The sequence below is a fragment of the Monopterus albus genome, unplaced genomic scaffold, assembly GCF_001952655.1.
Source record: "Monopterus albus unplaced genomic scaffold, M_albus_1.0 scaffold18.1, whole genome shotgun sequence".
NCBI classification, from domain to species: Eukaryota; Metazoa; Chordata; class Actinopteri; order Synbranchiformes; family Synbranchidae; genus Monopterus; species Monopterus albus.
The window spans coordinates 7,496,784-7,507,911 of NW_018127898.1; the positions used below are offsets into that span (position 1 = coordinate 7,496,784).

Below are 11,128 nucleotides of genomic sequence, written 5' to 3' on the forward strand. Positions count from 1 at the left end.
TTGACCATGGACAGCTGGGCAGGGATGGGGCTGCTGCTGCTGTGTGAGCGGGCTGCTCTGCCCTGATAAGAGGTTATCAAGATGCAAGGAGGAGGCCAGGAATTACAGGCCCGCCACTCGCTGTCAGAGAGCAGCACAGACGTACCCAGACCTACAGGACGTTGCAGCATGTCCGTGGTCATGCCATGTAACTCCCATAAGCCTGTGTGAACACGTATAGACACACACACACACACACACACACACACACACACGATACGCCGGCTCTGTTGACAGAAGCAACTTGATCGGACACTGGAACGTCTTGTTGGACAGTTGGGAGGTTATGTGGGCACTGTAGCTAAGTGATGGATGGTGTTGTGTGTCACCAGTGGACTTTGGGGACAGCTTTCTAATTCCCAAGAAACAGGCTTCTGGGTAGGCGGTAGTCTTATCTCTGCCATGCAGGGCTGCAGTGACATGCCCATGAGAGCTCTCTCTCTCTCTGTCTGTCTGTCTCTCGCTTTCTTTCTCTCTCTCTCTCTCTCTCTCTCACACACACACACACACACTCCAGAAATCTTTAACTTTACTCCCTTTTCTCAGCAGTTACATTTTTCAAGTCAGCAAAGAATACTTGTGATTTTATTGGATGATCAGCACATAATATAGTGTGATAGCGGTGTTTGTGTAATGACTAATGAAGCTGGTTGAGTGGCCAAAGCTCAGCAGTTTAGGGCCACTCACTGTGATATTGTAGCTTTTTATATTACTGATTTTGTGTAATCTCAGTTTTCTGCAGCACCTCTGACACTCTCCTCAGGACACATATACAAACCCTTCAGTGTATGCAGTTCTAGTTGCTTTACTCTCCTTCTTTTGACTTCCATAATTTGTTTATTATAAGCATTTTTACTTTAGTGCAGCTGCCTCTTTTAATTTCTTGTTGCACTCAAGTGTTTTATTGACCGTTCTTCATATTTTTCTCTATTTTTTTCATCCACATTATATTTTATGACTTGGGTATTATATTATAAGAAGTGTTGTTAAAATCATGTTATTCCATTTTATCTAACAGTTCTGAATTAGTCTTAGCTCTTCGTTACAGTTGTAGGTTATTTACACTGAGTAAAACATTTAAACACAAGAGTCTCTGTATTATATCAAATGGAAATATTGTAGATACATGGTTTTATCCCCATTTTAACCAAAATATAGTAGTCACATTTAGCATATTTGAAACCTTTGGTATTCCCATTATAATTGATAAAGATATAAATAATTAAACCCATTTCTGTTGGTTCTATCAATGTTTGGCTGCAGGATGAGTATTTGAACTGACTGCATATACAGGATTTGTTTGTATAGAGCACAGTAACCTGCCGTTTCAGTACAGAATTCTCAAATAGATGTTTGCGTATTATCATACTAAAGATTTGAAACTATGTCCAATATATTTTTATTTTAAAGGAAATTAATTTCAACCCATTACTTCTCTGATTTTGACGGAAAGATAACACAATTGTAAGAAAGGTAAGTAGGTGCTGTGTTTTCTAGTTTGTGTGGTGGATGTTCTGTGCATTTAATTTAATACTGAGTATCCTTAAATAACACAGCTTCAGGTTCAGTTGAAAAACCAGATTGTGCAATATAGTAAATCACCAGGCATATTGCAGATAACAGCACCTGACAGCTACATCAGAAAGGAAATCTTAGAAGAAAAGTGACTCTCCTGGGGCCTATACTGCCCTCTAGTGGTACATTTAGAAAGTACTTACAGTACATTTCTTCTCAGTAGCATATCACATATTAAATAAGGTTTTGATTTTAAATCCGAAGGAACAAAACAAGTCAAGTAGGCTACAGCTTTTTAACTTCACTTTTGAAAATATGGGGAGTGTTTATTCTATTTATTTACGTATTTATTCTAAATGCACAATTTTATACTCTATGATTTTATAAAATAGTTTCCGGTCTAATTCAACTTTGACCTCTGATCTTAGCTGCGTCTCACATATGATGCTTTAAAAGCATACGCCATCAAAATGTTACGGTGTCCGTACTTTTTTTGAAAACCCCGAGGCCATGCTCAGTGGTAACTGGGAATTTGGGGAACCATATGAGTTTACAAAATGTTTAATCAATCACATGTATTTAGGTATTTGGCTTATTCTAATATTTTAGACGTGCTGTTTAAATTGTACTACCTGTAGACCAACGGAAAAATGAGGTGTCCCTTTATTGCTCTCAGTAGAGAGAATACTTCTTATTTGTACATTAATTTTAGCCTATGAACAGCTGAATATTTACCGCTATTATTAATTAAAAATTACTGTAACTGATACAAACGCATCAAACTAACGAGGCGCCCTTGAAGGCAGCAGCGGAGACACTGCGGTGGGAACAAACCTGAGGCCACCTGAGCAGGGGCGAAGGAAAAGGTGCCGTTACCCTGAAAATAATCGTCATAGGAAGCTCCGAGTGTCTTCCTTAAGTTTATGAAACACTTTCACTGAGCCTAGTGTACTGTAAAACTGAGGTGTAAATCCGAAAGGACAGTATTAGAAGTAAACGTTTTGTATTTAGCGGCGCTGTGAGACAGAGGGAGAATTGTCAAGACAGATTTAAGCGGAGAGAGATTTGAGTGTGTTGTGCCTTTATCTTGTACCTGCTGTGCTTGTGTTTACTCGGGTTGTGAATCACCGCTTCACCAGCATGTCCCGGGCCACGATAGGGACGGACTTCCTCTCTAATATTGTCATCATAGATGGGGGCACAGTCACCTTGCAGGTAACTCATTTGTCCACCTGTCCAGCCACAGGGGCACACAGGCCACCTGTAGGAGCATGCTCCCATACCCACATCTAGTCTGGGCTACAGAGTTGATGGAGCCTTGAATCCTTAGCACCATGTTTCCCTGTGTGTCCAGGACACAGCAGATACAGAGAGGTTCCAGTCTCTGGGGACCCCACTGCTGCATGATGGTGTTTGATGTCACATCCAGGCCCAGTTTCTTGACCCCGAAGGAGCGGAGGAAGGAGTTCTAGAGTGAGCTCCGGGATGCAGCGGACTTCCCTTTTATTGTACTGGGCAACAAGACTGACCTGAGCAACCAAGAGGTCAGCCAAAAAAAGTTGATAAAGAGTTTATTTGCATGAATCATTATGGTTTCAGGAAAAGCCAATCAAACACCCTTTTTAATCAGTATGCCCCACTAAAATCCACACTGATGAAACATATTTTCTTACTGAACAATGAAATGAGAGAATAAATTGGTGGTGGTGGGCAAATTATAACATTGGCCATGACAACATCAGCAGTGCAGACGCTGACTGGGTGATGATGTGACATTGTTTGACTATGCAGCCAAGTCATGAAATAACTGGTCTGCAGCTAAGCCCAGAATTTATAGACTACACTAATGTCACTTGTTGGGCACTAAACATAAAAGTGTATATGCACATAAAATATAATAGTGTAAAATGTTTATGAGACTGTCACACAGGTTAGGATGTCTGGAAGTAAAAGTCAGAGGGAGGTGGAGTCGCTGTTTAAATTATGAGGCTGTTTTGCAGCACATCCAGGAGATGTTTGACCCAGTACTTCCAAATTTGAAAGCGTAAAATATGTTTAACACAATGAGCTTGAAGGATGTAATGAATATTAGAAGTCTGTAGCAAAACAGAAATCCTGAACAGTCGGTTGACTGAAGCGCCCCTGAAGAGCGATTTGAGGTTTCTTGTGAAGACAGATTTCACACGGCTGGAATTTAAAGAGCTTATTAATCGATTAGTTGATTGACATAAACATAACCAGCAAATATTCTGCTAACTGATTAATAACTAAAGTCATTTTAAAAGTACAACATTTGAATCATTCTCTGGTTGCAGCTTCTCCATTGTGAGGATCTGATGCTTTTCTGCTTCACATCATTGTGAACTGGATATCTTTGGAGACCTTTGAAGATGTTACCTTGGAGTTTAGTAATTTAAAAAAACTTTATTATGATATTTTAAAGACTAAAACATTAATGGATTAATTGGGAAAACAGTTGGCTCATTAATCAATATAAAAAATAAATGTTGGTTGCAGCCCCCATCACAACATGTGATTTCCAGGTAATAAGCATTTTTAATTGAAATGATATCAACTAATCCAGCAGCACTTGTTTTACTCTGCCCAGGACACACAGCCTCTAACAACCAGGCCTGAGTATGGTGCCACTCACTAGCAGAGCAGTGGCCTGTAGTTCTTGCTGCTCCAAAAGCTTGACTGAAATGTACTTAACTGAAAATAGAATTTTATAATATATTGAAAATGTACAAGGAAAAGCTTCTTAGTTCCAAGGGTGGATGTTATTTTCCAGGGCTGAAGCTTGTGGCTTTTCACAACACATATTGTTTCTGATTTTATTGGAGGACTAGATTTGTGACTTGAAATCATTTTGCGGTCGCTTTATTCCACAGAATATGCCCTTTGCTGTCATGTCTCTACTGGTTGATGCTTGTACTGACAGTGTTGTCTTTTCTTGCAGGTGTTTGGCAGGATGGCCCTGCAGTGGTGTGAGGAAATAGGAGCTGACTACTTTGAAGGAAGTGCCAAAAAATGACCTAGACGCAGTTCTTGAGCACGGCTCAGTGCAGGCTTACAGCAGGTGACTCACTGCACTGCCAGACTCTGAGAAGAAACACACAAAGTCTCTATGTTTAACATGTTTATTTTCTTGATGATAAAAGATACATTACTCCCTACAGTACAAAAAACACACATTGGAAAATACAGGACATTTCCAGATAACCTGCAAACAGCCGGGAGAAACTTGCAACACCTGTGAGTGCTGAGAGCAGCACTCGTCCCAGCGTGGGAGGGAAAGTTCAGAGACCTCGGCACTGCTGATGATGACCTATCTAACGAGGGTGCAAAAATAGTGACCCAGCAAAGGTACTGTGGAAGGAAAGGACACAATTGTATACCACATGGAGAGGAACAAACTCATTAAATGTCTTTTTTTTTTTTTTGAGAACCTTCAGCTTATGGTCTAACTTAAGGCATCACTACTAAAATACACTGCTTTTGCATGCATGTCTAGTTTTGTTCAACAGACACACTGACACGCACAAAATTATGAATGCATATGAAGAGAAACTTCATTTCTAGAAAGAAACAGGAGAAACCACAAATGGAAACCAAGGTGAGAGCCAGAGAAAAGGCGGCATGGGGAAACCTTGGTTCCAGTCTTCCTTCCTGGCCGTTACCATCACAACTGAATCTGCCCTTACAAAGTAGATATACACCCATGTCCAGTCAGAAACCTCCTCCCTGTACAAGTCTGTATTGAAATGAACCTAGCAGTGATTCAGACTCCTACAGTGAATCAGCTTGACAGAAGCAAATCAGAACAATCAGGGAGACTATATGTATTTATATATATATATTTTTCTTTTATAAGTAAAGACACAAAAGGCAATCAAGAGATGACCAACATGTAAAAAGTTTGTTACAGGTAATTATATAAAAGGCCAAGATGTTTTTTGTTTGTTTTATTTTTGCTCTATGAATGAACTAATTTACATGTGAGTACACTCCGGCTATGTCAACTTTCTTCCCAAGACATCCTCATTCAAAGACATATGGGTTTTACAGGTCACAGTTAGCTCGCACACCATCTGTAATCGCAAATACAGAGCCGTGGAAAGAAAAATTAAAATTTATTAAATGGGTTCACATACAGCAATAGAATAGGGAAAATAGGTCTACTAATATTTGCCATTCTAAAAATTAAAGAATAGATGAGACACCACATTCATGGGCATAACAAGCGCAAGACAACTGATCAGGATATTGAGGGGTATCAAATGAGCTGATGTTATTTTCTGCATTCCATGTATGGCAAACAAAACAACACAGGCATTGAATAGTAAACAAAGTAAAAAACTCTCCCTGGGTCCACTTCAAAGTTCCTCAGTCCTTTAACCTCTGCTGTTCTAAGTGGAACAAATACAAAAGCCTCTTCTCTTTAACTGCCATCTTAACAAGAACATATGGCCAACTGAATGAAGCTTGTTAAAAATATTGTGGAAACCTCAACACAGCCACTCATCTTCCCATGAACACAAACTATGGGGATGAACAACAGTTTAAAAAAAGTGATGCTTTTAAAAATGCACACAACATACACATCCACACAGGAGGGGACAAAAGCTTAAAAAATACAAAAATAAACTACACAAAAGATCTTCTGCGACATTTCTTGCTAATTTTTTGGGAAGATTTTGCAAGTTTTTTGTGTGTGCTGCAAGTCTCAGTCCTAGCAAAGTCTGTCGTTCACTCTCTACAAATCTTGTCTTCTGTCACTCTTTGTCCACTTCAAAGCGTCAGCCACTAGTCCTTACCTTGGGGTAAAAGCGCACAGTGATGATATTACCAGGAGACGGAGTCCAGTACGATGACTGTACAGACTTGGTTCTTGATGAAGCAAATTTATTTTGAGCAAAAATCAAAGGGGAAAAAATGTCCTCTTTCTTTTTCTCTTTTTTTTGAGGACAAGTGCTTTATTTGTTTCCATACCGATTTTTCCTCTCATCTATACTAATACCTCCACAGCCTTTTTCCAGCACTGTACATCATTTCATGTAGTCTCTCTCTACATCCCCCAGGAGTCACAAAATAAAGACACACACACAAAAAAGGGTAACATTGCGCTCAGGCTGGCTCCCAGTTTGTGAAAAATGCAAATGCTTCTCTATACTGCTCAACTGCTGAAACAAGCCAAAAAAAAAAGATGTTAAAGGATGGAAGGGGATGTGACTGAAAAAGAATGTGCTTCTAAGTTTGTGTTGCTCTAAAAATAGTAAGACCAAAAGAACAAAGGAGAAAGGAGAGTTTTATCTACAGAAATGCCTCTCAGATTGACTTTCATCTCTGCTTCATACGGCTGTTCTGCCTCCATTGCCGTCTTGATCTGAGACTTGAGGGTGGGAGGATGAGATTAGGATGAGGATGAGGAGGTGGAAGAGGGGTGAAGATCACTCTTCCTGATAAAAAAGGACAGCAATTGGAAAAAAGACAAAAGACTGGGAGGGGTCTCTGGGCAACCTCACTGGTCCGTCCTCGCTTTCTTTGGACCAGTAGCCTTACTGCAGGAGGATACACAAAACCAAAATAAGTACTGCATGTCGTATTACCAGTGCCGTGTTAATGCAGAGCCGTGTCACAGTTATGAAAACATGAACACGGTACTTACGTATCAGGAGAGGTGCCTGGTCTTTTGGGGGCTGGTTTTGCAGATGCTGCATCTTTGCCAGATTCTACAAAGCAAAAGAAATTTTTTTTTTTTTAAATCTATCCCTCTATTCATTAATAAAGTGCTCCCTCACTAACATTTAGGCCTTGCCAATTTGCGGTGCTCACCTTGCAGCCATCGAACTTGGGTGGCTGGACCATAGCCCTTCTCGTTGCGGGCAGCAATGCGAAAGATGATGGCTGGCTTGGTAGTGAAGTCGATGTGGGCGTTGGAGAGGCTGCTCGACTGCACCAAGCAAGAGGGGTTGGGTCCACAATACACACGCATGAAGGCTAGCTGGGCCGGAGTGGAGGCCTTGGCTTCGGTTGTCTGGTTGCTCTGGATGGCCAGGTACACAGAGTACTCAATGATCTTCCCTGATGTCACCGAGGGTGGCTCCCAGGTCAGGTGGGCTCCATCTGGGCTCTGTGGACAGTCAACAAATACTAAGTGCCTGAAAACTCATTAGAAGAGCTGGTATTATTGTTATATTCTAAACACCTATATGTCCAGTGACTAGCAAAAGAACAAAATGAGGTTAAATGCTTCAATGGTGCATTTACCTTGCTGATTTTGATGGCGCAAGGAGCCCCTGGGAAGCCTGGTAGGCAGGTCTTGAAAGCAGATATCTCTGAGAAAGCTCCACGACCACAAGCATTGATTCCAGCAACACGGAACTTATAAGCTGTTCCAGGCTGCAGCTCCATCTTCTTCATCTGGCTATAGTCGGGCACAATGCCAGAGTCATCCTACCAAGCAAAAAAGTGATTAGAGATGCCTGGGAAATTCTAATGTACAGTCACATAAACATGAAAGGAGCCAACAGAGACACTTACATCTCCTTGAGAATCATCTGCTGGCACATAGAAGTGGGTGACAACCATATTGGTAACTTTTACAATTCCAACATCAAACCACTGGTTCTCTTTCTTGACAACAGGCTTCACTGGGGCTGGCTGAGGGGCTTGCTTCTGTATGGGGAAAAGACAGTCAGTAAAAAAAAAAAAGACTCATTCTCTCTCTTTGACCTGCCTGAACCAACAAAATGTTCAGTAATAGTACAATGGCTCACCTCTCCCTCAATGCCATTAGCGACTTCTGCTAGAGCAGCTGCTGCTTGCAGCTTTGCTGGACTTGCCACCGATACCGAGGGTGCAAATGTGCTTGATGGAGCAAGTGCTGTGAGTGAAAGAAGCAATAAAAAAGTCAATACTGTACCAAACCACATCCCAAGTAATTCCTAAAAAAAAAAAAAAGCACAAAATCTTACTCTCAGCAGTGGTACGTGGCAGCAGGGATGCTACAGCACTAGTGACTGTGGCAGCCATCTCGTTGTGGCCGTTGCTTTCGACAGAGGGATCGTTGAGGCTATCAGCAGGGGCAAGACCCTCAGTGGGCAAGCTTGTGTCCACGGTGGCCTGCTGGGCTGCAGCCTGAGCCTCCTGCAGCTGCTGCTGCTGCTGCACCAGTGCGGCAAGCTCCTGCTGAGTTAGCATGATGGGGATGTTGGTGGTTTGCTGGCTCTCTCCAGCAGAATCACCTTCATCTGTAAAACAAACAAACAAACAAAAAAAACTTTGTGAATCATTTATACCAAGACTACAGCAGCTTCATGAGAAACAACAACCATTGTGGAGGTTGCGGTAGTTGCAAAGCATGTGGTTCTGCTGAAAACCATAGGGTAGTTAAAAGCTAAAAGAAAAAGGACACATTCTTCAGCAGTCATTGCTTTCTCTACCATTAACTACAGCCAGATCTTGTTCCACGATGCCACTGTTCAAAATCTAAATAAGTCAACTCACTCATTACAGCTTGCTGAGCTGCCTGGAGGACAGCCTGGATAGCGAGGGCCTGGGCTTCTTCAGTGGCAGCTGCCTGAGCAGCGGCCTCTGCTGCTGCAGTCACAGCCAGCTCCTCATCCGACAACCCTGTCACCATGAGTGTGGCCCCCTGACCTTCAGACATCAGCTCTGAGGGCAGGTTAAGGGCTGTTGCTGCTGCTGCCTCTCCCTGAAATAACACAGAGAAGTTCCATCAAATGACTGCAAAAAATGCACTTATACTTAAGAAGTTCATAATATAGCACCAGCACTGGCTTTGTGTGACTGTATACTCCATTTACTTCTGCTTGTGTCTCCATAGCAGCGGCTCCCTCCTCTGCTCTTCTGCTGATGCTGCCTCTTCAGTCTGCATTGGTTCCTCCGTGGAGCTGGAAGCAGTACTCACACCCTCTGTGATTGATGAGATTGACTGGCGAGAGACAACAAAAGGCAAAAACATTTTGAAAACAACTTATCTCTCAAACATTATTGTGATGAATCAGATTCAGTTTTAAGATACATCTGCTGACATTACCTAATCAGCAGTGATCTTCTAACTCTGCCAGTAAATGTGCACTCTTCTTACCGGTACAGATGGTCCAGGGGCTGGTCTTGACTGGGTCACAGTAGTGACAGCCCTGCCCTGGGTGGTGGTGACCAGACCAGTTTCTGCAGTAGAAGAAGCAACTTCTGCACTGCTGGTACCTTCTGCTCCCTCATCTGTCTGCTGGGCTGCTGATGAAATGCAACAACACAATTCAGGTTTGACTTCATATCAACAATTCAATTTCATTTCTTGAATGCAATTACAAGTGTCTACCATTAGGCAAGTCGGCATGTCAAAGTACTTTTGCTGTGTTGTCTGTTAGTAGAAGAGCAAGAACAAAGTGAGATCGTAGACAACTGACACTACATGAAGGATAATTATAAAGGTAAAGATTTTCAATTAACTAGCACAAGGTTCAATCACTTCATGTTGTTTAGTGGGTTGTTCACAACAGAAAAACAAGAAGTATATCCTAGTGAGCTATAGATATGATGATACACATATACCTGTGCCTTCGCCTGTCTCCATGCTGCAGGTAGCAGTGGTGGCTGTGTTGGTGGTCCCAGTCTCGTGTGTTTCACAAGGTGGGTTGGAACACACCCTCTGGACTAGGCCTGTTGCGGTGCTGGTCTGGTCACTGCCCATGTTGGAAGTAGCAGTGGATGGGGTGTTGGTGGTCCCAGTCTCGTGGGTTTCACAACGTAGGTTGGAACACACCCTCTGGACTAGGCCTGTTGCGGTGCTGGTCTGGTCACTGCCCATGCTGGAAGTAGCAGTGGATGGGGTGTTGGTGGTCTCTGTCTCGTGGGTTTCGCAGGGCGGGTGGGAGCGCACACTCTGCACAGTGCCTGTCTGGCCTGTGTTCATGTTAGAAGATGCCTGGGTGGCTGTGTTGGTGGTGCCTGTCACATGGGTCTCACACGGTGGGTTGGAACACACCTGCTGGACTCCTCCTATGTTGGCAGACGATGTGGTAGCTGTGTTAGTTGTCCCAGTCTCGTGGGTCTCACAGGGTGGGTTAGAGCACACCTGCCCTGCTCCAATTGTAGCAGAGGAGGTAGTGGTGGTGTTGGTGGTTCCGGTTTCGTGGGTCTCGCAAGGCGGATTAGAGCAAACCTGCGCTGCTCCGATTGTTGCAGAAGAGGTGGTGGCTGTGTTGGTGGTTCCTGTCTCATGGGTCTCACAGGGTGGGTTAGAGCAAACCAGGGTGACAGTCCCAGAGCCCTCTCCAGCAGGTCCAGGCTCAGTGGAACTGGGCTGCTCAGAGGTTGGTGAAGCCAGGATGGACACTGGTAAATCCTGCACTGGCTGAGCTTCTACTCCACTGGGAGTTGTGATCAGAGTTACCTGGGTGGGCTGGTTCTGGAGAGAGAACAGCAATTTCAGTAATCTAAGTTATACAGCACGTTTCATACCCAAAATTAACCATTTTATTCTAGCAGCCCTGAAGTTTGTAGTCTTTTCTTTTTATAGGTTGTAATGTAGTAATAAAAAGCTTAT

The 11,128-nt window shown here is 42.9% G+C and overlaps 1 protein-coding gene and 1 long non-coding RNA gene across 2 annotated transcripts in view; one reads left to right on the plus strand and one right to left on the minus strand.

Annotated features, from left to right (window-relative positions):
• The first annotated feature begins 2,389 nt into the window (after positions 1-2,389).
• Positions 2,390-6,759, plus strand: LOC109956035 (uncharacterized). The gene is made up of 4 exons (XR_002274365.1): positions 2,390-2,769; positions 2,909-3,098; positions 4,514-4,633; positions 4,734-6,759. It is a non-coding gene; the product is annotated as an uncharacterized LOC109956035 (long non-coding RNA).
• Positions 5,669-11,128, minus strand: part of hcfc1a (host cell factor C1a) — a 14,096-nt gene continuing 8,636 nt past the window's right edge. Inside the window, 12 exon segments of the mRNA XM_020592819.1 lie at positions 5,669-7,115; positions 7,223-7,286; positions 7,390-7,687; positions 7,825-8,010; positions 8,098-8,232; positions 8,334-8,440; positions 8,532-8,807; positions 9,064-9,271; positions 9,384-9,424; positions 9,427-9,511; positions 9,668-9,816; positions 10,135-10,990. Of these exon segments, the coding sequence (XP_020448475.1) occupies positions 7,076-7,115; positions 7,223-7,286; positions 7,390-7,687; positions 7,825-8,010; positions 8,098-8,232; positions 8,334-8,440; positions 8,532-8,807; positions 9,064-9,271; positions 9,384-9,424; positions 9,427-9,511; positions 9,668-9,816; positions 10,135-10,990 (2,445 nt within the window). The 3' untranslated portion in view covers positions 5,669-7,075.